The sequence below is a fragment of the Callorhinchus milii genome, unplaced genomic scaffold (assembly GCF_018977255.1).
Source record: "Callorhinchus milii isolate IMCB2004 unplaced genomic scaffold, IMCB_Cmil_1.0 Scaffold1, whole genome shotgun sequence".
Taxonomy (NCBI): Eukaryota; Metazoa; Chordata; class Chondrichthyes; order Chimaeriformes; family Callorhinchidae; genus Callorhinchus; species Callorhinchus milii.
In genome coordinates this window covers 41,406,895-41,434,463 of record NW_024704742.1, presented here as the reverse complement: position 1 = coordinate 41,434,463, position 27,569 = coordinate 41,406,895, and the positions used below count along the sequence as shown (strand labels likewise).

Below are 27,569 nucleotides of genomic sequence, written 5' to 3'. Positions count from 1 at the left end.
ATTATGATAAAATAGCTTTGGAGGTTCAGAGGCAATCTGAACGATCCGGGTGAAATTCTAGACTCCCTCAATGTTTGATATCTAGACATTGCAGGCCCATTTTTTGCACGGACAATAGAACACATTTGGCTAATAAGATGAAAATACAACATAGTGTGACATGGAGGAAAAGTTGATAAATCAGATTCTGAATGCCAAGTGTTGCTGCTTACAATATAATAGAAGCCTAAGATACCGTTGAAGTCAAGAGAAAGAACGGAATGATGGAATTTATGCAATGTCTCCAATTGCTTTAATCCTCAAAAATGTTCATGCACCAAGAGCAAATTTGCAATATTTATTGAAATCCAAAGTATAAAAAGTTGCACACACTGATTAATAACTAACATACAAACCTTGTAATGAAAGTAAGCAAATGCCTAATGTATAGGGTGGTCCTAGCTGGAAGGCAGCAGGAAGCTTATAATTTAGCTGGTTAAAATCCAGCAGTATCCCAGCACACTTTCTGGGGAACCCATGCCTGGAGTCTCATCAATTTGCAACCAATACTTCCTAGAAATTAGGTAAGTAGGGCAAGATCCTCCTGGGAGAGAGAGAATCACACATTCCATACAATGTGGTGTCCAAATGTGAATCTCAGTGCTTGGATACTTTTGAGTTCCGTGTGTGTCAGATACTCGACTGAACAAACAATTATAATTTAATAATTACATCTTTACCTGAAATAAAATTGCTGGCCAATAGAAGAAACCCTTTGATAGAAGGTAAGTCCAGGCACCTTTTGGTGCAAGCTTTAAACAATAAGTGAACATGTAAAATTACTCAGCTAGAGTAATGGGTACTGCCCCATAAATAATAAGGTGACAGCTGCTTTAAGTAAAAAAAAGTAAGCATTCCTGAAAGTCAGGGGCTACTTTATAAACCTAGCATTGCAATTTTCAAATGATAAATATCAGGAATGATACTAATTATCAAGCCATTTAATTCATTTAATGGACCCTTACAGCTCATACAGGTACCCATTAAAATGTTGAGTGGGGGGCTAATGTTAAGGAAATTTTAAAAACCAAACAGGCGTTACCAGCATCACCCACCTAAAACCTCGTTATCAACACAAGATGAACATTCTTCACTTATGTCAAAAAGGCCGTAGCAGAGATGTATGACACAGCAATATACTATATCCAACTGAAGTCATCACTTAATATTAACTAAAAGTATGAGAGCATCTACTTTACAGCAGGAAAAGGTGAAATAAAAACATGGACTTAATTTTTCTTCCTCAAATAACTAACAGTATCTAAAACAGAAATTGACAAGATAAGTAAGTGGCCTATAGAAAAGCATGCAAATTGAGAGAATTTGCCAAAATGTTTGATTATCAAGACTACATAATAGATTGAGTTTAGTGAATTAAATTCTGAGATCAATTAGCCTCTTTGTTCAGCAGTTCAGACAGGTTCATTTTGGTTTTCTCCAGTGCAACTGTTTTTGCTCGTCTTGAAGGTCTTTTTACAACTTCAGAAGTTGGAGTTACAAAGTCTCGGGCATCACTGAAATACAAGCAAATATCAAATAAAGAATTCAGAAAAGCAGAAAACAATGCAATAAAATCATGGAGTGCTAACATACCAACCACTTACTTTTTTTCCAAGTCCCATGTAGATGGGGCCCATCAGCTCAGTGGAGGCTTACACTCCAGAGCAGTAATGGGGAAACACTACATTGTTGGAGATACAAGACATACTAGACAGGAACCAAGAGCAGGAGCTCAGCACTTATTGATGTAAGATTAGCTAACTCCACCACGACAGCGAGTCAATCAATTTTAGGAATAGAAACTCCAGAAGTTTCAATTCACAGGGCACTGGCTAACTATACTTACCTATCATCTAAGGAACCAGCTGCTCTCCTTGTTCTTCGGCTTTTGGTTACAGTCTTGGTTGTTGAAGGTTTACCTCGTCCTAAAGAGAAAACACAAGACACACAAATCCACTTTAATCAAGCTGTTCTAAGATAATATTTGTACAATAGAAATAGATGGAGCAAATTTCTCCTGTGCAGAAATATTCTACCTTTCTATTTATTCTTCCACTGGGCTGCCAAACCCTCATTGACAATGTCAATCATGCCCAGGCTTGTCTCTTCGAACATCCGACTTGTCAAACTGCCCAGCTCCGTCTACACAAGCTACACATTTGCAGCTCACGTCCTCTCCTGCTCCAGGCTGGATAGAGCCTATCTTCCCCCATCCAGGCTCAGCTCCATTTGGTTCTCGTCCCCCAGGGAATCGAATTCAAGATCTTCAGACTTGTGTTCAAGTTACCTCTCCCCTTTTAAAACCTACCTTAAGTACTTTCTTTCAACCTTTGTCACCTTTTTCCCTCCAAACTTACCGAGGGCTCTCAGTCAGTTGTGTGAAGCGCTTTGAGACTACTTTCCGATGTGAAAGACATTATATAAATAGTTGTGTATTCCAATGGAATAGTTGGTTACTTTGAGATCTTAATTTCAGTCTGTGAAGTTTTCACATTCTGAAAAGTCATGCAATAGAGGAAGGCAGAGAAGAAGCATAGATTTTTTTTAAACCACAGGGAAGAAGGCCAGTCAGTTCCATTGTGTCAAATGCCAATGGTTCCCATTGAAATGGTCACTGGGAAATGTGCTATTAATGCCGATTTGAAAGCCAGGGGATTGCGTGAACCACAGGTTGACAAGGTAGGTAGCCTGTGGTGATCTGAGAATCAAAGAACAACTTCTGCAATACATGCACTTCTAAGGTTGAGGCAAAAAAGGGCAACTTTACACTCCCAACTAACCTGGTCAAACCAGAGCTGAGAGTGCATAGTGCTGATATTAGGAGCCAGAAGTGGTAAAGTGTACTATTTAACAGCACCACCAACTACAGTCATACAAAAAGTGTCACAAAGGAGCTGTCCAGCGATGTAACTAATAGTAATAGAAGAATTGAGTAAAAGACAGTATTGGGTCCTATGTAAACACATTCTATTTTTTGATATATTGCCTATTATTGGCATCCACAGGATGTGAAAAATAGAAATTAAAAAACCTTTTTTGGTGGACTTGCTCAGTTCTTTTGCTGCTTTGCCTTTTCCAGTTTCATTACTTTGTACCTCTGAAACATCTGAATTCAGAGTAATCGGAGAATTTTCTTCAGCTGTGAATAAAAGAGTATAATATTTACAGGACTATTTGAGTTGTGAAGATTGCATGAAATTTTTAATTCAAAAAAATTTGATTCTTAATTTATAAACTGGTATTGCATTTTATATTTCACTTGTACAGTGCACACCCTCAGTGTGAGAGAAAATCTATTCTCCCAGCTGGGTTATTTAAGTACATGGGTGAGGCCTGGGCTGGAAATGAAATCTGAACAGCAACACAATTGAGTTCCTAGGTCCCTTTCTTCCTGTTGTGTGGAACAATACTGAAAACATTTTATTAATTTGCTTATTACTTCCTCCATACGGTCATCTTGCATTCTACCTATGTTTTGTTTGTGTATACACTACCTTTCTTTATTCTACAAGTTTTCACTTTAAACAGATTCTTATCTACACGGTTTATATTCCTATCCCACCTAGAGTGCCTACCGACTTGCCCCCACTCTCAAAGCTTGCCTCAAGAATTATCTTTATGACCTTGCTTTCAGTCCCCTCAGCCAGTCTCCTCCCCTCTGCTACGCTCTTCAGTTCTGCCCTCTCCTCTGCCCAGCCAGCTGTGTTGAGCATCATCTCGCTCATAAAAGGCACTATATAAATGTATATTGCATTACATTCTTGCTGCTTTGATTTTGAAAACGTTGCTCCAAAATTATCAGCGTAAACCCGAAGAACAATGTCCAAGCAAAGTTCAGTGTCCACCACAACCCCAGATACTGATTTGAATCAACAATTGGGACAGGTGCCCTTTGTATCTTTTAATCTATACCTACATGCTTCATGGAAATCGATGAATGCAATCAGGTGGGTTTCCCTTGAGCCTTACCATATTGCACAATCTCATATCAATAGATATATGGCACCTCATGAGAACAAAATCCAGCCTGTTGTTTACTGAAAGCACATGGGCCTCCAATATGCATTGCCATCATTACTCAAAACACTCACTGCAGAACCAATGATATCGGTGAGATTCCTTAGTAATTCGTGGGCTCACTCAGATCACCATTGTTTGAATAAATACCACAATTTTGGAACTCTGTCTATATGTGTCCTTCAGACAGAAGCCTATAGACCAGCCTGAGAAGAGCAGCTTCTAGGCCAATTGATATTCCCTGGCATTAATCTGTAGTTAGAAATAGTCTAATAGAGATTGAAAATAATCCTTGCATTTGATATGGGTACATTAGATTAAAAAAAATTACATTTAAGGTGTTACTGAAAGGATTTATTTTAAAATCTCTGTATGGCTAATATTACTGTTAAAAAGTTACTTACAACATTTTAGAAGCTTTATACTGGTGTATTTTAGACATGTGGGAGGCTAAAACTTGTTTTTAAATAGGTCTTCCCAGGAAGGCTAAAAATGTCCATTACCCACTTGGATTCTTAGTACTTATAAAAGTGATTGTGTGAAAGAGATCATACCCTTACCATTGTGATTTGCTTGCTTTACTGCAGTGTCACATTTTCTCTTCTCCATTTCTCGAGATCCTCCATTTAAGCAATTCTTGACTTTCTCAATAACTCTTTGACTTACTTTGTCCTTTATTTCCTATAGTAGAGAGACAGACCAAGTATATATGTTAACTGATCCAAACACAGAAAATAAAGCGCATCATCTCCAACTGTAGATACCCGAGTAATATGAAATTCTAATCATAGCTTTAATATTTTGATCAAATAGTTATCAATCATCTCAATTTAAACTTCATAACCAGATACACACAATGCTTAGATTGCTCAAAAGTGGTCTTATATTTTCCAGATATGCATGAAAGTAATTCTGATGAAAAAATTTAAATACAAGTATTACAGACAACACCAGATGAAAAAAATCCTCCCCAGCTCCAGTGCAGTGACATCAACAATAATATAATAATCCTTGCATTTGATATAGCGCTTTTCACATCTTCTAGACGTCTCAAAGCGCTTCACAGAATATATTGTAAAGTGAATTGACTGCATATTTGTGGGCAAAAAGCGGCAGCCAATTGCGCACAGCAGTGTCCCAAACAGTCATGGATTGAAGTGACCAATTTTATTGGGTTTTTTTTCTTGAGGGATTATTATTAGGCGTGTGGAGTAAGGAAACTTGCCCAATGTTTCGCTCTGCCGGGAATCAAACCCAGGTCTCTGGCTTGCAAGGTGAGTGCTCTAACCACTGAGCTACAGGACTCCACAATGTGTGTTTAATAGAAACAGCTTCTTTCCACTGCAAAAAACAATCCGAGTACTTACACCTATGTTGAAGGCTTGATATCTATCCTCTAGGTTAGCATTGTGTTATTCAATGATCCAAGGGATTGTTGGCCAAGACACCGGGAGAAACCCACTTTTCCTTTTGGATAGTGCCATGGAGCCTTTAATGTCCACTGAACAGGCAGACAGGACCTCAATGTCATGTCTCAGCTGAAGACAATACCAGCAACAATGCAAGGCACCCCTCCACTGTATTGGAGTATCAGTTAATTATGTAAGTTTAAAGTGCTAACAGGGGGCTTGAACCCAGATCTTCCAAATCAGACATAAGAGTGCTACCAATTGAGTTAGACTGACACCTAAATGAAGTGAATGACCAATTTTATCTGATACAAAATACAAAATGAAAGAGTCTGACCTCAATTATCTGATCCAGGAGAATTCGCAGGTGTTGTGTGCACGGTGATGTTCCTACACTGAGTTCAAGACAACTCAGAGTCTTAACCAAAGTTCGAATATCTGGCGAGTTTGGATCCTTCAACACTTCCATGCAAATCTTCACAGCCAGACTATCATGTAGTGTGAACTCCTAAGTGAAATGAAACACGATTCTTAAGAAAAAACAAGCAATATATATAAAATAAACTAATTCATTCAAGATCCCCATGATCTTGTCTAAGTTTGCAAAGAAGACCATGTAGTTTGAAGCAAATGGAGAAAATAGTTATAATTTAAATACAGAACATGCACCACTGCATAGGTTCTGCATCAAAGGAGTTCAAAAATTGCTGGGGTGAAACAGAGAATGTGAAAACAGAATGTGTTTTGTTCCACTTGGTAAAAGGTCAGTGTAACACATTTCGTTTCGTCTCCAAAAAAGGGTCCAAACTATATATAAACTTGTGTTAAGGAGTATTCCCCACCTGGTAATCCTGTATTTGTTTGTCTTGTGAATTAACTGGATTGGATCTCATCAAATCCACCAAAAGTTCTGCCACATTAACTGCATTAACATCAGCTAAAGGGGAAGAAGCTGGTGCATAGAACAGGGTCCTCAGAGTGGGTAGAAAAGCTTCCAGAAAGCATTCTTGGTTTGTCCTGCAAGAAACATGGTTACAAGCCTTCAATCTTGGTTATATTTTTATTTAAACAAAAAACAAATTCTAGCTAAATGCAACACCTTTGTACGGAAGAGAGTTTCAAATTCTGAGATTAAATGTTTTGTACAGCAGTAGATTAATAATTGAAGATTGCACTACAAGCCCAAGAGATATCCAGCTCCAGAATGTCTTTCAAATTTCTAACACTATCCTTTTTTAATAGTTTCCCAAATCCCCATTAAAATGTAATGATTGATTTTAATACATTCAATGCAAGAGAGTGAAACTGCACATTGCATTTCAACTACAACAATAATTTGCATTTAAATAGCACCCTTCAAGCCGGATAGCATCCCAGAGTGTTTAGTCAGTTAGATATTTTTCTTTTCAAAAATATTATTCAAGGTGTGTAAATTCACGCCTACATTCACCTCATCTTCCCTGAAACAAACCTCAACAAATCTTACACTTACTTCACATTTATGTTTCTAGAAGTTAGAAAGAACTCTTAAAATAATATTAAAGTCCAAACCTTTTAGCATATGCATATAAAGGGAAGAAAACTCCCAGGCAATGTCGAAGGCGAGTGTCCTCTTCAGTCACAGGGTTGTACCATAACAAAATAAGGCGAGAAAGCAGTTTGGGACTAACAAGCCTTCCCGCAAAAAGCATTTTTGCTAAGCCTTCAGCAGCTACAGTCCTGAGATCAGTTGTCTAAAATGCAAAGAATATTTTCAAGATTAAACACAAAATGTATTCCACCTCTTGAAACACTCAAAGAAGGCAAGTATTTAATTTCCTTCTTGCTGTTGTAGAGTTTACATTGTTAGTGTATCATGAATTTACAAAAAATAAGCTGATGTTCGCTTGGCTCAATTGGCAGAAATCTTGCTTGTGAGACAGAAGGTTGTGGGTTTAAGCTCCACATTGGGAGTTAGATTACACAATCTAGGCCAACACTCCAATACAGTGAAAGTGTTGCATTATTGGAGGCACTAAACAGTGTGCCTGATCAGATGGCCATAAAATAAATAATAATACTGCCATTCACTCCATGGCTGTCTGTTTGTGGGACATTGCTGTGTATAGAATGGGTGCCTACAAATACAGTCATTATAATTTACAGTCAATCATGTGAAGCGCTTTGAGACGTCCTCCCAAAGTGGAAGGCGCTATTTTAAATGCAATGATTATTATTCTTCAAAAATATTTTCAAAAAAAAAATAAAAATTCTTCAAACAAAGGAAGTTGAGCACGATTTGCTTATAAGGTTCCAGGTTTGTCCCCTCTTCCTATCCTGGTAGCCTTAACAGGTTATAATTCCAATGTGAATTTGCTATTTTTAAATAGTCATACACAAATAGCATTACAGTTCCACCATTTTTTTAAAAAATGTTTGGGTCCATTTTGGAAGTGTAGTACATAACATTGGGGGTGGGGGGGATGCAGTTAGCAAAGACAGGAGCTATTTTGCAAATAACAAAGTCCCACAAATTGCCAGATGAACAGTTTCTTTCAATTATGCAGAATCTGATTTGCATTCAGTAACATGTACCTCACTGTCCAAATATCCTGTGAGCAGTGTGAGAATACTGTTGACTGTATCAGTTTCCACTTCAGGTTCTTTTGATTCTTCTTCAACTCCTTCCTCTGCTTTTGATTTTTCATTTTCATTCTCTAGTTCTTCACTTGGTGTTTCTTGCAGTTTATCATTTCTGGGTTTGAAAGCCTCAATCCCAAATACCTGCAGAATATCGAATACTGCCTCCAATGCACTGATCTTCACCTTGGCCTCATCAAGTTGTGCAATCTTTAAAAGATACAAAAGCAAGTTACAATAGTTCTGTTTTAATAAGTTCTGCTTCGCATTAAAATGGATAGTCACAAAATGACAAAGACAGGTATGAGGCACTCCTGTTCTGTTGACCCATTCCAGACACATGGCCATTAACTGCATTTAGCTTAAGTTGACATGTAGACCACAAAATTAAAAACATTTCAGTTTATATTGGAAACTGACAAGATGCTACCTTTGATGATCTACTGGTTACACTCTCTGCCTCGTGTCAATCTAAACCAATCAGATTCAAAGATCTCACACTTAATCCACAGGTAACCTCATCGGCTCAGTACACTTCCAGCTTCCTACAAATGCGAACAAGATGCTGGGCATTCTGGCAACCATTCTTGCAAGTATTTCCAATGTTAGAAACGCTCGGGAGAGCAGCTGCAGTGACTGTCAGGCTTACTATCTGAGAAGGAAGGACATTTTCTTTTCTGAACCCATTATTTTATGGTTCTTATTTTATGGACTCCAGACACCACATTACCAGAGGGATACCCTGCATACCATGACAAGCTATATTAGTTTTGCTATATTATACTATGTATATTAATTACCTGTAATAGCAGTGGCAGGTGTTGAACAGCAAATTCTTTGTTTTGCAGTGCAGATGAACCTAAACAGAGTACTGCCATGTTTCGTACAGCAGGATTAATATTTGCAATGCCTGGAAGTATCTGAAAGCAAAAGAAAGTTCCATATTTATAAAAACAAAATCCCTTCAATGTGCCTGCTTGGCTCGGTCTTTAGCACTCCAGTCACTGAGTCACAAGGTTGGTTCAAGCCCACATTGGAGCTTTTGAGCTTACAACCTGGAGCCTACTCCAGTTTTGCAAGCCTACTTTCAGCACCTTGGGACGTCCTCCCGACGTAAAAGGCTCTTTACAAATGTAATTTTATTGTTGTTGTTGTTGCTGCAATGTTGGAAGTGCTGTCCTTTGGATGAGACATTAACCAAGGTCCTGTTTGTCTGTTAACGTAGACATTAAAGATCCAAAGACACAACTGAAAAAGAGAATTTCTCCCAGTTTCTTGTCATTATTCCTCCGGCAGCACTTGTTTGCAGGACATTTTTGGATTGCACAAATTGCTGCAATCCTTACATCTGATATAGCACCTTTCATGTCAGGTGGACATCTGAAAGCACTTCACAGGATATGCTGTAAAGTGTGATGACTATTTTGTAGAAAAATGCAGCAGCCAATTTTCACACAATGTGCGCAAATAGCCATGAAGTTAATTTTATTTAATCTACATAGTCACTACACTTGACAGCAATGACCTGTGAATCATTTACATAATTCTATGTTAAAGATGATGCAAGATTATTCCCCAAAACTGATTAAAAATAGTAATCCTCTCAATTTATATATTAAAAATTAATACATTACTTTTTCTCAATGTAAAACTGAAATTTCAGCAAGATTCCTGGTTTGACCACTGGCAGCTTCCACATTTTCGAATGCTCTTCTAAACTGGAGAGCGTACACTAGCTGAGGTACAAGTGCTAACTAGTCTTTTTCATCTTGTAGGTTTTTACACCACCAGATCACAATAGAGTTTCCAAATTAAATCACAGATTTAAACAATTTGGGCACGAAAATGAGCACATATAATTTGAAACATACTTTGCAAAAATTGTTGGAACAAATTTATCTAGCAAATAATGTTATACCGGCATTGAAATTAACATCGCACAATTTGACACATCATTTCTTTATAGCCAAGTTGTCATTACTAATGTGAAAGAAAATAGTTTAGTTACAAACACTTGGGAACTTTAAAGGCCTGAAATTCCACCCAGTGTTACCTTAAATAGTATTTTGAATTAAAATTTAAGACCAAACTGAATTTTTGAAAATTATTACATTTAGTAAGACTGAATTTTATAAAATTGTGCACAATTTGAATAAACTGAATTGAAGAATTTCTACTCAATCTTAAATTTCAAGACTAAATGTCTAAGGCTAGGCAGTATTTTGAGTCTTGTTTGTAGTCCTGGTGCTTGGTCCATCTGCTTAATTGTCTCAGATCTTCTTGAATGCTAATATTATATAATCCTTTATTACTAACCTGCCACACACAGCTTGATATCAGAAAATTTGCTAAATATTTCCAACTGTGTCCTCCTCCAATACACTGATAGCATACCATATAATGCTCTTAAGCATTTTCCTCACGACAGATGTTACGGTAACTGATCACTCTCTTTTCAAATAATGAGATAACTTCCGTCTTTATCTATATACTTTTTAACAGCCAAAAAATGAAGATTATAGGTGAAACATTAGTGAATTAGCATACCAAAGACTCAGCGATACCATTCATAGTTGAGTTTATTCCCTTTGTAATAGCCATCTGTTTAAGAAGCCCGCAACATATCGTCAGGCATTTTAGCATCGTTTCTGGATCATCCTGTAAGAAATAAAGCAGTGCAAGTGAAATATTTCTTCAACATAAAAAAATGTGTAAAGGATTGATTGGAATTTTTAAAAGGGAGACAGATACTGGGAAGTGCAAATACAATACAAAATAATATTTGTATAGTGCCTTTCCTAGCCACCACCAACTAGCTTCTCCGTTCACCCTCCCACACCTCACTCATTCTCTCCTCAAACTCTGACTGTGAGGAGATGCTGAATTTCCTTGAGTCCAAAACCGAGGGGATCCATTCAGCTGCCTCCACTCTCCCAACCGCCATTCTTCTCCACACTCTGACCCCTACCCATCCCTCCCTCCATATCTTCGAACCTGTCTCCCCCTCCTCTTTCATCACCACCATATCCAGCATGAAACACCATCTGCTCCCTTGACCCCATCCCCACCCCTCGCCTTATCTCCCAGCTCTACCTCCTCACCCCTCTACTTTCCGACACCATCATTCTCTCCTTATCATCTGGCATCGTTCCCACCTGTCTAAAAACAGCTATAATCACCCCATCTTGAAAAAAACATCCCTGGACCCATCCCCTGCTTTTTAACTCCTGGCCCATCTCCAACCTCCCTTTTCTTTCCAAGGTCCTTGAAAGAGTTATTGCTTGTCAGCTTCGCTCCTTCCTCGCCTACCACTCCCTTCACGAGCCCCTCCAATCGAGTTTCCATGCTGCTCACAGAATGTAAACTGCTCTGGTCAAGGTGACAAACAACATCCGCTCCCTCCGTTCAGCAGACTCCAGCCTGCTCCATTACCCCGCTCGACCTGCCCTACTGTTGATGGCCGGGCTTTCAGCCTTTCTGCCCCCACCCTTTGGAACTCCATTCCACAATTCCTTTGCCTTGCTCCCTCTCTTGCCTCCTTCAAAACACGACTCAAGACCTCCTTTTCGACCGTGCCTTCAGCCGCCCTCTTACCTCTCTAACCTCCCTCATCCAAACCCTGCCCCCCCCACACTCGGGTCCTGGTCCCCAACTGTTCTGCGCCTTGGAACGTCCTCCTGAAGTGAAAGGCGCTTTACAAATGTAATTTTGTTGCTGTTGTTTCACGCCGGGCGGACTTCCCAAGGCGCTGGACAGTCAGGGATTTGGACCCGAGCCAGGGAGGTTGGGATTAGGGAGGGTTGAGGGCAGGGATGGTAGGAGGGTGTCCGAAAGTGCAGTTCGAGAAGAGGGTCTTGAGACGTGCCTTGAAGAAGGCAAGGAGGGAGCGAGGCGAAGGGACTGTGAGGTGGAGGTCCAAATTGTGGGGGCGGAGAGGCTGAAGGCCCGACTACCGATAGTGGGGCAGGCCGTGCGGGCTACGTGAAGCAGGCTGGAGCCCGCTGAGCAGAGGGGGAGACAGGTTGATATGGGAAGATTAAGCGATATGGTAAAATGCTGCAAATTGCAATTTTTTTTAAATTACCTTTTCAATGCGAACTTCTTTGATTTCTGGCTGTTCAGCTTCTTTCACTAATTCCATCTTGCGATTTTCTAATTCTTCAATGTTTTTCTTCAGCTCTGAAGCACGAGTGAAGTCTTGGCAAGCTATGCTCTCCTCCAATGCTTGCTTTGCTTCAATCAATTGAACTTTGACATCAGCAAGCTACAATACCAAAGCCAGAAAGCATCTGTTATACCCAAATCAGTGTAACATTTTAGTATTCTACTTTCTTCACTACAGTAGAAAACCCAGTTTGCGGTCACCTCGATAATCCAGCCACCTCACAATTGCGGGCATATTTTCAGTCTCTTTCATGGTCAATGTTAAAAGGTCTGTCAGCTTCAGTAAACCGGGCATCTCACTATTCAGGACAACGGTCATTGATTGTCGCCGCTACAGTGCCCTCCTCCGCTTCAAACGCGGTATCAACTTTTGCCCAGTCCCTTGAGTGACTGGATTAGTGAGATTCTATTGTAGATCTTCCAATCTAATTATGTTTTTCTTTATAATAGTTCAACTTGTCTACCTTTACAAGTATTTCCTTAGCCTTTAGCTTGGGAATAGGTTAAACCTGCAGCAACATGGACTTCAGTGTTATTGCAGCAATTGTTTGCCTTTCCTTGGCATGCAAACTTTCTAAAGTGAGATAAGGACACATAATTAAGATACATGAAGTTGATTGTGTCACTTGGTGATATTATAAGACTAAGCAAATGAAAAATTAGTTATCCTTTATTTGTAATAGCCATTAGCCCTAGATTTAAATTTGCATTACAATAAGAAATTGAGGGGATTCCTGTGCTTACATAATTGAAAAAACAGATCAGTTCTTCAGAAACTGTAACTAAATCAAATTATTTAGAAATTTTAGTTATCTCCAAAAGCATATTCTTTGGTGAAGGGAGAAATAAGTTAACTCTGCATAACATTTTAAGATTCATGAAACCTGCAGATGGGTATTTCAGGACTAATTCATTCCCAAATATGGTGGTGCATGTAAAAACGTAAGTTGTACATAAACACAACGAGAAAAATGTTGTTCAAAAATACACCACTTTGTTTTAAAGTTTTTCATATGTTCCAAAGCATGCATTATGATTCCTTCCTTCAAAATAAAAAAAATTACCTTAACTTGTCGCTTTCTTTGCTCATCAGCATTAATTGGTACATCAACACTAACAATTGGCTCTCGAACATCCGATATTATTTCTGCAACCTGTACAAATTAAAATCTAAATTTAAACCTGCCCAAATATGTATACAATTCAGTTCTATTCTAAAAGTCGATATATAAAACTATGGTTACTATTTCTTCCCTCCTTTCTGTCAAGACTCCTTACAAAAAGGCAAGAAGCTCCTAAATGTGGAGCTATAGAGTCCTGTAGCATATTGGATAGAGCACTCGCCTCATAAGCGAGGACCTGGGTTCAATTGCTGGGCAGGGCAAAACCTGAGACAAGTTTCCTTACTCCACACACCTGTTTACCTAGCTGTAAGAGGAACGCCCCCACCTTGAAAAAACCTTCCCTCCACCCATCACAGCTATCTAGCTACCGGCCCATCTCCAATCTCCCTTTCCTCTCCAAGGTCCTTGAGAGAGCTGTTACCTCCCAGCTTTGCTCTTTCCTCTCCTCTCACTCCCTCCATGAACCCCTCCAACCGGGTTTCCGTGTTGCCCACAGCATGGAAACTGCTCTGGTCAAGGTCACAAACGACATCCTGACCATGTGTGACCAGGGCTCCCTCTGCCTCCTCCTCGACCTCTCCGCCACCTTTGACACCGTGGACCACTCAATCCTCCTCCACCGCCTCTCCTCCCACCTCAATCTTCAAAGTTCTGTCCTTGACTGGTTCAGGTCCTACCTTTCACACCGCCTCCACTTCGTCGCGGCAAACGGCTTCTCCTCCAGCCCCCGCACTGTCTCGTGCAGTGTTCCTCAGGGCTCTGTCCTCGGTCCCCTCCTCTTCACCCTCTACATGCTCCCCCTTGATGATGTCATCCGCAGACATGGGGTTAACTTCCACATGTATACGGATGACACCCAACTCCACCTCTCTGACTCCACCCTGAACTCCAGGACTACTGACGTCCTGACCGACTGCCTGTCCGACATCAAGTCCTGGACGAGGACCAACTTTCTCCAACTCAACGTCAGTAAGACCGAGGCGCTCCTGATTGGCTCGCGCCACCGCCTCCGTAACTCAAGCACTGGCAGCATCAGCCTCCACGGCTGCACACTCAACCTCACTAAACCAGTCAGGAACCTGGGTGTTTAGTTTGATCCTGAACTGTCCTTTCTCCCCCATATCCGCGCCATAACTGGCACTGCCTACCACCACCTCCGCAACATTGCCAGACACCGCCACTGCCTCAACCCTCAGAAATCCTGAAATCCTCACCCACGCATTCATCACCTCAAGGCTCGATTACGGGAACTCCCTTCTCATTGGCCTTCCCAACTCTTCCCTTCACAAGCTGCAGATCATCCAAAACTCTGCAGCTCATGTACTGTCCCGCACCAGGCTCCGCGACCCCATCACTCCCACCCTCGCCCGACTCCACTGGCTCCCCATCCCCCAGAGGATCGAGTTCAAGATCCTCGTCCTCACCTTTAAGGCCATCCATGGCTTCGCCCCCTCCTACCTCTCTGAACTGCTGACTCCCTACCAACCTGCCCGCTCCCTCCGTTCATCAGGCTCCGGTCTGCTCCATGTCTTCCACCCACCCCTCCCTACCATCGGTGCCCGGGCTTTCAGCCTCTCTGCCCCTCACTCTGGAACTCCATCCCACAGTCCCTTTGCCTCGCTTCCTCCCTTGCCTCCTTCAAGGCCGGTCTGAAGACCCTTCTCTTCGACAGTGCCTTTGGTCTCTGTCCCACCTCTCTGCCTTCCCTCACCCCTACACCACCCCTCCCCCATGCTCGGGCCCCGACAGCTGACTGTTCAGCGCTTTGGGACGTCCTCCCGACGTGAAAGGCGCTCTATAAATGTAATTTTGATGTTGTTGTGTTGAACCTGATTGTTAGTCAATTGTCAGATTGCTTAATAATCCCTCCAAAAAAAAAAAATTTGGTCACTCAATCCACGGCTGCTCGTGTGATGTGTGCAATTGTCTAAGCCTGTCTTGTCCACAAAATATAGTCAATTCACTTTACAGTATATTCTGTGAAGCACTCTGAAACATCTCAATGACGTGGTAAGGCACTATAACAAATACAACGATTATCACGATTAAGTTTTTTCTATGTCTCATTCAATCCTTTACTAAGAAATGATGTAGTCGAGCAACCTGGGCCTCCCTCCAAATTGATATTTTTTCTGTAATGAAGCACTTGATGGTGTAAGGAAATTAAACATGATGTGTAACAGGTGAAAGTAAACCCATAACAGCTTTCAGAGATGCCAAGGCAGGACAAAAGGACCGACATTCAAGGTTGTGAAAAAAAAGTTTAGAACAGCACTAAAAGTATATCACACAGAGGTGTCATCTTAGCTCAGTTAGCAGCACGAATGTCTCCAAGTCAGAAGATCTTGGGTTCAACTCATAATCTCGGCTGACACTCCAATGCAGTTCAGAAAGCCTGGCATCATTGGAGGTGTCATCCTTCAAATGAGCCATTAAATTAATCTGTCCCATCTTGTCTTTTCAAGTCAAAGTTAAATATGCTCTATTAAAGACACTATTTGAAAAAAAGGGAGTTTTGTCCTAGTGTGCAGGTCCAAATCCTGTAGATAAAATTGGTAATTTACTTCACACACGTGAGATGTGTGCAAATTGACTACTCTGTTCAACTATAAATACGGTCACTAAACTAAAGTGAATCTCCCATGAAAGTAAGAATTTTCTCAGAAATGTAGATTCCTTTATAAAAATAAAAGTACAGAGGGTGAGGTGACCTGATGCAGGCCTTTAATTCTTTGCTAGGAAATGACAATTATTAAGTTTAGAAGTCCAGAAAAAATAACACTAATGAAACATTGAGTTGAGCAAATCAAAACCAACAACAGTAAACAAATTGATACGAGGTCCCAAAAAAGTTGATACGAAGTGACTAGTATTGCTCCTTCTAATATTAATAAATACAAAATTGCACCGAACTATAATAATATTCCCCAAAATGTACTCTCTTACCAGCCGAATCCTTCTGTCTTCATCCTTTTGAATTAGCAGCAATTGTTCTATCAGTAATGCAACAAGAGAGTTTGGTGTGTTTGGCAGCACCAGAATTTCTTGCAACATAGATAGAAGCCACTTTCTATAAAACAGAGAAAAAAGTTTGAATATGGGGGATATAATCCATTTGCTTGGAATAAGTGAGGGTCAACCGAATGCATCCACACAGAAGTGTTAATTAAGGCACACTATTCATTGGGTAACCATGCTGAACAATACGTGTCCTACAAAGATAGCGTTCCCATGTAAAATCAAAAAGCATGAAGGGAAATGTGAAGCTATGCTACATTTGTAACAATTAAAGAAACTATATCAATGGAACATACCTGCCACCCTCTTCTGATGTATCCAGGCAACCAACAAGGATGATGAGCTGTTGGCTGATAAATTCGTTCTTCATTAATTCTTCAATCCGTTCAAAATTAACCCTCTGGGATTCCATTAGAACAGGAAGGTTTTTCAGGTACCTAGATAAAATAATAATCAACCTTTAATTTGATATAACGCCATATCACGTTGTTATGGCATCTCAAAGCGCCTCACAGGATATTCTGTACAGTGGTGTCACTGAGTGTACTTTGGGATCGCACATAGCAGAGAGTTTGCTCAAAGCAATGTCCCACAAACAGAACCAGTGATCAACTTTATTTGAGGGAGTCTTGGTCAGGACACTGAAATAAACTAAATTCTCTTTGAATAGTGACATGGGATCTTTAACATCTTGGGCAGGCAGATATATGCTTAATATCTCATCTGAAGAAAGGCACCTCCAATAATGCAGCATACTCCCAGCACTACACTGGAGTATCATCGTAGACTATATGGGTTCCAACTCTCAACCTGAGCCTTTCACAAAGGAGAGGGCAAGGCGGAAGGATTGAGGGAGAATTCCAGTTTGGGGGCTGGGTGGTTGAAGGCATGGTCACAGATTGCGGAGCGGAGGGCACAAGGGACAAAAAGGAGGCTGAAGCCAGCCGAGCGGAGGCAGTGCGGTGATGGAGTGGGAGGTAAGCAGATCGGATAGGTAGGGAGTTGGGAGAGCATGAAGGGATTTGAAAACAAGTGACAGGATCTTGAAATAGATCCGTTCAGTAATTGGGAGCCAGTGGAGCCTGGCAAGGACTGGTATGATGGGGGTACAGAGTTTTGAATGAATTGGGATTTTGTGTATGGTAGAGCCAGGGAGACCAATGAGGACGGCATTGGAATAGTCCAGCCAGGAAGTGACAAAGGTGTGAACGAGGGTTTCGGTTGTGTTGGTTGTGAGACACAACTAATCAAATCAACTATTATGGAAATGGACCGAAAATCTTGAATCCCATGCAATACAGAATGCAAGGGTTGTATTCTAAGATATCACATTGGTCACTGATAGTAATCAGCAGCACATTTAAAATGAATCATTTTAAAAACTATACCTCAGGAGATATGCAGCATAAATGGCTGCTTCAGGCAAAAGTTTTTCCAAAGCTTCTTCTCCTTCATCTCCCTTTGACTTCATAAACTGACAGAGGCATCTCCAGTACAAAGCATTCTCACATGTTAGATTCTCCGCTGAAATAACCTTTCTGAAGAATAAAGACACAATTTTGTAAGGTAGCTGCTCAGTGCCTGTCCACTGTATATTGTTTCTTTATTTTTTTATAAATCTTAGTACATGTACTTTGTAGTTTCACAAAATGCACAGCATAGAAAAAGTTTGTCTTAAGAAAAAGTTCTGCCAAGAGAAACAGAAATTACAAAATAATCAGGATTAACACGGTAAGATTGAGATAATGCTTCAAGTGGAAATCATAATTGATTAACAGAAAAGCTTGGTCCTGTGCAACATTTCCTGCCAAACCAATTAGCTTTATAAGAGCTCAATCGTATTCATTAACAAGTGAAAATAAAAAGCAACCTCACCTATTATCTAGTTTGTGACAGTTTTCTGCCAGATCCTTGATGGAGGATAGGGCAAACGTGGCATTAAGTACAGACACAGCAACGTCAACACAGTTTTCAACATCCAGGCGATGAAGTAAGTCTAAAACATTGCCCTCCATTGAATGAAGCCAGGCCTGCAACAGTTTTTTCTGTACGATTTCTTTAACAGCATCTATAAATACAAATTACATTAATAAAGTCAATAGATTTGACAAGGCACAAAAGTCTTGAAATTATTCTAAACGTCTTTGTAAAAGAAAAATAGTAAACGCTTTAGGCTCTTAGACGCTACCCTGTGTTAAGGGTGCTAAATAAATGCAATTTGTTATTGGTTAACAATATTTCATCATTTGTGCTACACTCAAAGCACAATGTCAATTTATCAAATTTCCTAGTTTTTTTGCAGGCATGTTGTAAGAGGGTTGCTCAAACCTGCAGTATGTGTGTATCATGTTTGTTAAAAGCAAAGCTACATGTACATATCTTACCTGATCGGTCATTCAAGCCCTGCTCCAGCAGTTTTACTCTTTGTGCAATGGAAAAGGCCTTTATGTGTATCTTCTCTGCCAAGATCTAAAGTGAAAACAAACCTTAAAAGTTTGCTACATTACCCAATAAAAGATTTTATAATGATCCTTGTATTTGATATAGCACCTTATCACGTATTTGTGATGTCTCAAAGTGCTTCACAGAGGATACCGTAAAGTGAATTGATTGTATATTTTCTTGCGAAACGCGGTAGCTAATTGCGCACAGCAGTGTTCCACAAATAGTTGAGGATTGAGTGACCAAATTTTTTTTTAAGGCATTATTACCTCCAGCAAAGCAATCTGCCAATTGACTAACTAACGGGTTCCTACTTACTCCTAGGTAAAGAGGCGTGTGGAGTAAGGAAACTTGTCCAACGTTTCGTCCAGCCCGGGAATCGAACCTATGTCCTCTTGCTTGCGAGGCGAGTGCTCTAACCACTAAGCTTCAGGACTCCACCATTTTAAACACCATTTGAGGTAAAAATTCTAACTAAAAATATTCAGTATCTATCTAAATATTAAAAAATGAAAAGATAAGAACATAAGAAATAGGAGTAGGCCATTCGGCCCCTCAAGCCTGCCCCGCCATTTAATAAGATCATGGCTGATCTTCTAATCTAATTCCATTTAACCGCCCTATCCCCATATCCCTTAATCTCTTTAGTTTTTGAAAATCAAAAAATTGCTAAAACAGAAAAGTGCAATTTTTTTGGTGGGGAGGGGTTGGCTGCAGTACAACCCTGTACGATTTGTATGTAAGTGTCAAACTTACATACAAATTGTATGCAAGGTAACAGTAAAAATAAACCACGACAACAGCAACTGATAATGCCATCCAAACTGACAAATTGTAAAATGGTACATAATGATAACTAACTAAAGACAGTCTGTGCTAACCAATTACAATCTGCTAGCAAGCCTGGATAGTGTAGGTGTTTTGCTTTTCATGTATTATATAAATCAGACATTAAACATTAAAGCTTCTGGCTACTTGCATTGAAAAAAATGTGAAGTAAAATCAGATATTATCCTATTTTTATGCGCTTTGGGACACACTTCTGACCTGAAAGACGCTTTAAAAATCTGTATTGTACTGTATCCTTATCCTGACAGGGCTCATTCCTGAAGGTTAAAACATTGTTTGTTTAACTTTCAGAAACAGGACATGTAAAGATGAGGATTAGATATTTTGGTAAGTATGTGTCAGGGTCCACACTCCAATCGCGAACCCCTATTATAATCTCAATAATTCCCAATCATATGTTCCACAATAATAAAATAACACTGCTGTGCGCAATTAGCTGCCGCGTTTCGCCCACAAAATATACAGTCAATTCACTTTACAGTGTGAAGCTCTTTAGTACATCTCAAAGACGTTATAAGGCTATATCAAATGCAAGGATTATTATATTATTATAGTTGATAAGATAGAGGTTTGAATGATTTTTACTCCAGTGCTTTGCATCAAGCTTCAGATTCAGTCTAATTCTGTCTTCAGCCTTTATCATGACCAGGCTACAGACAGACAGGAACTTTATCTGTTACAATTACAATACGATTCTAATTTTTTTTTCAACAAACAATATCTGCTGGCTGTTTATGTTGTAATCTGTAAACCATTTGTTTATAAACTGTTCCTACAGTTTATAAATAAATAACTAATTCTGATCAAAATAGAACGGGACATTTTGCAACTTTCAAGGAGTAACTAGTAACTACATCCTTATTACCTACCTGGTAAGCCAGTTTCCTGACATTTTCTTTAACATCCATAGTGCGCCCAATAATCTTAGGAAGGGTTTTGGCTGATGGACCAATGCAGGACAACACTGCTCGTCTCACCTCTGGATTTGTGTCGCATTCAATTAAATGCATATACGCTAAAAGACAAATTGTGGGCTGTTAATGGTTATCAAGATTTATTCTAGAAGTTACCTTTCAACTTCACAGAAGAACTTGTATGAGTAGACCAGATCACTGTCAACAACAAAATTTGGATGGAAAATGCTCTTCAGTTTATTTGATCTCATCTTCCCTACTGTCCTCTTATCATAGTATCAAGCTGTTTCTTAAACAAATCCGCATCCTGGCCTTCATGTAATCTGTTCCAGTCATTAATTATCTTCCAGGTAAATAAATATCTCTGCTTTTTGTTATCCTGAATCTCTGCCTCTTACTCTACTGCCGAGGTATAATTGTTGTTTTTCTCAACCCCAATCTAAAATCTAATATGCCCTTTGGAGAGATCTTTTTTCAAGATGAAGAGCCTAACTTGGCTAATCGTTGCTCATAGCTCTTTCCTCTAACATTCGGGATAATTCTCATTTGCATTGCAAGTGCTCTGGGACACAACCTTGTGTGAGGAGGGACTATATAAATGCAATTTATTGTTGTTGCTTCTACGAACCGGGAAGCTGCCTAATGTTGAGTCACTGAACTGCACTCTGTACTCCATCCAGCTCCAGCCTGACCAGAGAACACTGCAATTTAAGTATGATTTTTGGAAATATGAACTGATTTGGCATTTAGTCCAGCATCCAGTTTCCCTTATTTATTACTGCCTCACACAGTTTTGCCATGGCGAGCAACGAGTAAACTAACACCCCTAGATCTCTTTCTGCTTCCCATGACAAGTTCTATGCCATCCATGGAGCACATGTGCCTCGTATGCTTATGTTCGATATCAAAAGACTTGTTCTGGAACCATATACTGAGGAACAACAACAACAACAAGATTCCATTTATAGAGCGCCTTTCACGTCAGGAGGACGTCCCAAGGCGCTGCACAGTTGGGTCATGAGCAGTTCACTACTAACAGTACATTGTATTTAATAAAATAGTTTTTTTGAGACAACCTTTCTAAAACAACACATGAACATGTTAAAAGAACTATTTGAAATTGTTCCCATCTTAACATGATCTGCTCCATCACAGACCACTCACAGCTGCAGACAATCTGATTACAACTAACTACTAAATGAAATGATTTGGGGGCACATGTAGGAATAATATTGCTCTTTGCTCCCATACTGGTGCATCTAAAGATTTAATACAGTAAAGAAATATACCTAGCATCCCAAGTAATTATTTTTTAAAAATCATCAGCAAAATTGGTGCTTACAATCTTAATTCTTGAAAAGCATTTGTTTTGTTCTACATATACATTTTGTTTACACATACAGTGCACATACACACCACAGTTAATCTAACTTAATCATTTTCATTAAAAAGTTGTATTTAAAACAATTCAGCAAATTAATCTCAGAATAACAATTTACGCAATGTTCTTTAAAGTACATATTCATAAACTTATAAAAGATACAAAGTTTAAAAAATGTTCATTTACAACTCATACCATTAATGACAGGACAATCGTTATCGCTGGGGTCCTGAAGCCTGGCCATAGCAAGCACAGCTTGTATTCGCACATTTGGAAATTTGTCTTTCAGTCGTATCAGCATGGCTTCGTAAATACGGTCGTACAGTTCATCATCAATCTGCGCATTTTCTGCCATACTAACAAGAAGCTTGTTGATGAGCTGACAGGCACGGAATCGAACAGAATGGCTACATGCCTCGTGAGACTGTCGTCAAAACATAAAGAAACGTGATCAGCTCAAAACCAACCATGTGCTGATCTTTCTCAAGTATTAACTTGAACCTGTAGATGTGTCTTCTAATTTACCCCTCCCATTTAGAACATCCTCCCAAACACTAATGTTCTGTCCCATTTTGAAATGTTGAACCCCATCTGCCATAGTTCTGCCCATTTGCTTAACCTGTCTAGGTCTCCTTGTATTTTTTACCTCTCTTCACAATTTACAACACCTGGTCATCTGCCAACAGATATGTAAAAATGCAATTTGTTGTTCTTGTTAATCCCCTCTGTTCCAGTGTAACTGTCATAAAATGTTCCATACATGGATACATTACTTTTTGCATTTCATAAAACTGCAGACCCATCACATCAGGTCCTCAGACCACAAAAGATCCACTCTGAAGACTTTCCAGATGTATTCTGACAGCTGCTACGACACTAAAAAGAATTAACATAATTTTACCCCATTTGTTGACTCCAGGGCCACACAATTAAAAGCTCATTGCAAGCCAGGACTCAAGGGCGAAAATACATTGAAACCATTTACAAGAATACCACAAATATGAATTACAAAGGGGCTTCCATTGCTCTGTTTATCATTTTTTATTCAGTTCCCTATTTCTACAAACTTATCTCATCACCATTCCTAATCATACTAAAAAAATGAAGATTACAGCTAATCCTAGAATTCACTGTAATTTGTTCAATTTGCTACTACTGTATTATCTATTCTAAACTCTTTGAAGAAAACAGTGGAGTGAATCATTTTTCTGGCCATTTGGCATTGTAAATAGCAACATATCATTGCACTGCTTACTTTTGTAAAATTCATTAAATTTGGAGTAATACTATACCTCAAGTAGAAAGTTAAAAATGAATGACATAAAAGGGCCTTCTTCTTGATCATCATTTTCTTCGTCCACTTGCTCGAGTGAAGTAGTAAACTTTGCAACAAACTCAATCACCCTTTCTACTGCTGGCTCACGTCTATAAACAATCATGGGATATTTCAAAAGATTGGCAAACTCCTCTTGAAATCCACTTTTATCTTCTTCCTGCAACTTCACGTGAAATATATAACATTAATAGAAAAATTACACACTATTTTTCACAGAGAAAATGTTAAAACAATTTAAAGTACAGACATTCCCAGCATAGATACGAAGGGTCAAATTGTTCTTCTGTGCTGAACAATTAAATCATAAATAAAATAATCTGATTACAGGCATACAAAATACCATTTAATCTATTAAAGATCTGGGTCATGTCCACTTTTAATCTCCAATAAAAACAACTTATTTTGCGTAAGTTTGTCCTTAACATGATTCTTTTGTACCTTATCCGATACTTATAGATCTTTTAGAAGGTAATGTAGCCACATTTATAAAAATATTCTAAGTATTACCTTATCAAGGAATCATATAGTTATGACTAACTAATTTGAAAATATAATTAAACACCTTCAAGAAGCATTTGACTACTTGGTTACAATTTAACCTCTTACTGCATTTTCAGACATCTTTTCCTTCCCCAGGCCCCACCCCAACTCAGGTGCCCAGCAGCCTGGAGCACTTTGAGACATCCTCCTGATGCTAAATGTGGTATATAAATATAATTGCATCCTATTGTATAAATTTGCTGACCACAGTTCAATAATTCCACTCAGAACTTGTTTTCCTTCTCCAACCAATGCCAATCAATATACTTACAGTTTGACCATAAAAACAATACACTTTGACCATAAAAACAAAAGTAGTCCATTCAGCCCATCAAGCCTGTTCCACCATATCTTTTTTTAGATCATAGCTGATCTGCAACTTAATACCATTTCCCTGCAACTTTCACCATATCCCTCAACATCCTGCATACCAACTATTCTCTTTTCGGTCAGCCAGATGTTTTGATAGAAACCCATCACTATGCTTAAGAGAATCCAAATCAGAGTTCCATGCATCCCATCTACACATGGAAATTCCCATGTAATGAAATGACCTCTCTCTCTAGAGGAATGCACTCTGTTTACCTAATTCTGGAGAGTATTAGGTGTAGGCTGGCAAGAGCCAAGGCTTGGGGACCCCAGAGTTTGTTTTGGGGTAATGCTGAAATCCAACCAGCCAAAACCATAGCTGGCCATTGAAAGCACTTTGGCCTGAGCTTGCAGGGTTTACAAGAGCTGAGTAGGATAAATCCCTGCCCCCAGTGACTGGTCTGCCCCTCCAAGTCCTGCTGATAAGACCAACTGTCTGAGTTGGTCTGTCATCATTAGTTCCCAGGATTACTGTGGATCCGCCTGGTGTAGGAATCAAGACTACCAAGGATTGACCCAATTCCAATATTCCATTGCCAAGCAGGCTATCTTGGTTTAGCCTGGTTGGGCTGTCATCAGCAATGCCTTGGAGTACTGTGAACCTGCCTGGCTCAGGAACTAGACTACCGAGACCACCACAGAGGGGTGGCTCGATTCTAACAGTCCGTTGTCAAACATGTCACCTTGGAGCTCCAACATCAAAAATGAAGGAAACAACGGAAATCAAACCCTTTGTGCTGTAAGAGTTTTCAGCATATCATAAAATGGTTGAAAACCTCATCTCGTGGACATCTCAGTGATGAGGGCAACTCACTATACTGATCAATTTTCAGTGGGGGGGGGGGGTCATTTGAAACTAATGGCGACCAAAAGCCCAAACTCATTAATGAGAGCACCTAATTAATACAGGCAAAATAGAGCAGTCAAGCTTTCACTGTACAGTATTATCCTCTGATTTATAATAGCTAAAATAGACCACTTTATGAGACTACTGCTTGCAGGACTTATTCAATATACTCTACCTGATCGTAAGTTTTTTTAAGACCTGCTGCCAGCTTTGCGAGATTTTGATGCCCTTTCTGAGCCATTTCAAAGGCCTGACGGATTTGGAGTTGTTTTTTCGGCTTCTCCATTGTTTAAACTCTGAAAACAATTTTGATTTGTAACACTATGAAGCAAGTGACTAAAGCAATAAAAAATGCTAACAGTTAAGAATTAAATGAGCTAATTATCTCAATACTTCACAAAGAAAACGTTAGGTTTCTTCTCACTCTCTTCCTCTCTATCTAACACACCCCTACTCTCTGTCTCGCTCATATATATATATATATATACACACATTTATTTATATCCAACCGTAATACCTGTGTCTGAATTTTATTTCGTCAGCCTAGTGACTGACACATGCAACCCATCACCATTGCTTAAGAGTATCCAAACCAGACAGAGTCCATGTTCGCATCCTAGACATGGAAATGCTAATGTCTGGAATAGAATGCACACCCTCTCTCTGGAGGGACACATAGTGCTTACCTAATTCTGGACTCTGTCTGGTTTGGATACTCTTAAGCAAATGTGATGGTTTGCAAAAGATATTAAGGGATATGGGGATAAGGCAGGGTTAGGTTATTAGAGTAGAAGATCAGCCATGATTGAATGGCGGGGCAGGCTCAAAGGGCCGAATGGCCTACTTCTGTCCTACATGTTATGTTATGTATGTGTCAGACACACGGCTGACCAATAATAATCCTTGCATTTGATATAGTGCCTTATCACGTCTTCAAGACGTCTCAAAGCGCTTCACAGAATATAATGTAAAGTGAATTGACTGTATATTTTTGGGGCGGCCAAATAAAAGAGACACAGATATAAAAGTGGGATATAAATACAGAGAGTGGGTGGGTTAGAAAAAGAGAAAAAACCCTAATGCTTTCTTTGTGAAGTATTGAGATAATTAACTCTCACTGTATATCATATTTTGTATATACATATATGCAGTTCTCTTCTTTCTCTCTTTCTGTACTTCAAATTTTGTAAACTACTGGCCCAGCTCAATCTTGCCCTCCTAAAGTCCTGGAATGCATGTTGCCACCCAACTTCGCTCAAACCTTTCCTTCACTCCTTACTCAAGCCCCTCCAGTTTGGTTTCTGCCCTGGCAACAGCACTCGTCAAAATCACAAATTACATCCTCCGTCTGTGACCGGGGCTCCTTGAGCCTGCAAACCATTCTCCTTGGCTCCCGTCAACATCTTCCCATCTGCAACTCTGACCTCCTTAACCTCCTCAGTCCATCCCTCAGACCCACTGAACCTGCATGCAAGAGTCGTCAGGTTCGATCTCAGCTGTCCTTCCCTACTTCACCTCTGCCCATGACCAGGAACGCTTTCCTCCAACTCTGTTGCACTGTCCGCCTCTGACTATACCCCACATCCAAAACAGCTGCCACCCTTATCCATGCATTTGCCACCTCCCGGCTTGGTTTTTCCGATACCAATGGATGGTCTTCCCCAGCTCAAGCACTCTTCAAATCCAATTAATTCAAAACTCCACTGCCCGTATCCTCAGCCGCGCTGAACTCACACCCCCATCGCCCCAGTCTCCAGCAGATTCCACTGGTTCTCTATTGCAGAAACGGACCGACTTCCAGGATCCTGGCACTCGCATACAAATCACTTCATGCCCCGGCGCCTCCCGATCTCCCCAACCCGCCTTGTCCCACTCCCTCCACCCGCTGCCTCTGGCCTCCTGCCCGTCCCTCGTCCCACCCCACCCTACCCCGGGCGGCCGTGCTCCGCAGCTTCAGCCGCTACCACCCGAAAGCGGTCTCCCACGACCCCCTCCGCCTCGGCCCCGTCCCTTCCCATTTCTCCGATCATGTCTGAGGGAAGTCCGTCCTGCGCCGGGGGGTCACCTCCCGCTCTCCCTGGGGCTCAGTGTCACTGTGACGTGATCAGCGGCGCCACCCTGAGACCTTGTTGTTGTATACAACTCCTCTCTCTATATTTATATATATTACATATATATATCTCACCTCTCTCTCTCTCTCTCTATATATATATATATATATCTATATATATAAAATCAATATATATCTCCCTCTTGTTTCTCCATATACACAGTATATACGCTAACAACGCATCTCTTTCTCTCTATATATATATAATAAATTACCTCTTTCTCTCTCTATACATATATATATAGATAGAGAGAGAGAATAAAATAAGAGAATAAGACAGAATATATGGATATATATATATATACACTCACCTCTCCCTCTCTCTCGCTCTCTCGCTGCGCGCGAACCAACCGACCGCGCATTCAAACGGGCGCCTCTGTTCCCTTCTCGC

General features: G+C 40.1%; 1 protein-coding gene across 1 annotated transcript; it reads right to left on the bottom strand.

Moving 5' to 3' along the window:
• Nucleotides 1-281: 281 nt before the first annotated feature.
• On the bottom strand, nucleotides 282-27,553 carry ncapg (non-SMC condensin I complex, subunit G). The gene is made up of 22 exons (XM_007889028.2): nucleotides 27,490-27,553; nucleotides 25,244-25,364; nucleotides 23,269-23,475; nucleotides 22,172-22,400; nucleotides 20,551-20,696; nucleotides 18,775-18,859; nucleotides 18,266-18,458; nucleotides 17,779-17,928; nucleotides 16,687-16,827; nucleotides 16,319-16,442; nucleotides 13,313-13,402; nucleotides 12,169-12,348; nucleotides 10,632-10,742; nucleotides 8,885-9,004; nucleotides 8,040-8,294; nucleotides 7,017-7,198; nucleotides 6,308-6,482; nucleotides 5,803-5,973; nucleotides 4,617-4,737; nucleotides 3,071-3,178; nucleotides 1,886-1,964; nucleotides 282-1,553 (listed from the first exon to the last, which is right to left on the bottom strand). The coding sequence occupies exons 2-22, from the start codon at nucleotides 25,352-25,354 to the stop codon at nucleotides 1,427-1,429; spliced, it is 3,105 nt and encodes a 1,034-aa protein (XP_007887219.1). The 5' UTR covers nucleotides 25,355-25,364; nucleotides 27,490-27,553; the 3' UTR covers nucleotides 282-1,426.
• Between the last annotated feature and the right edge of the window lie 16 nt (nucleotides 27,554-27,569).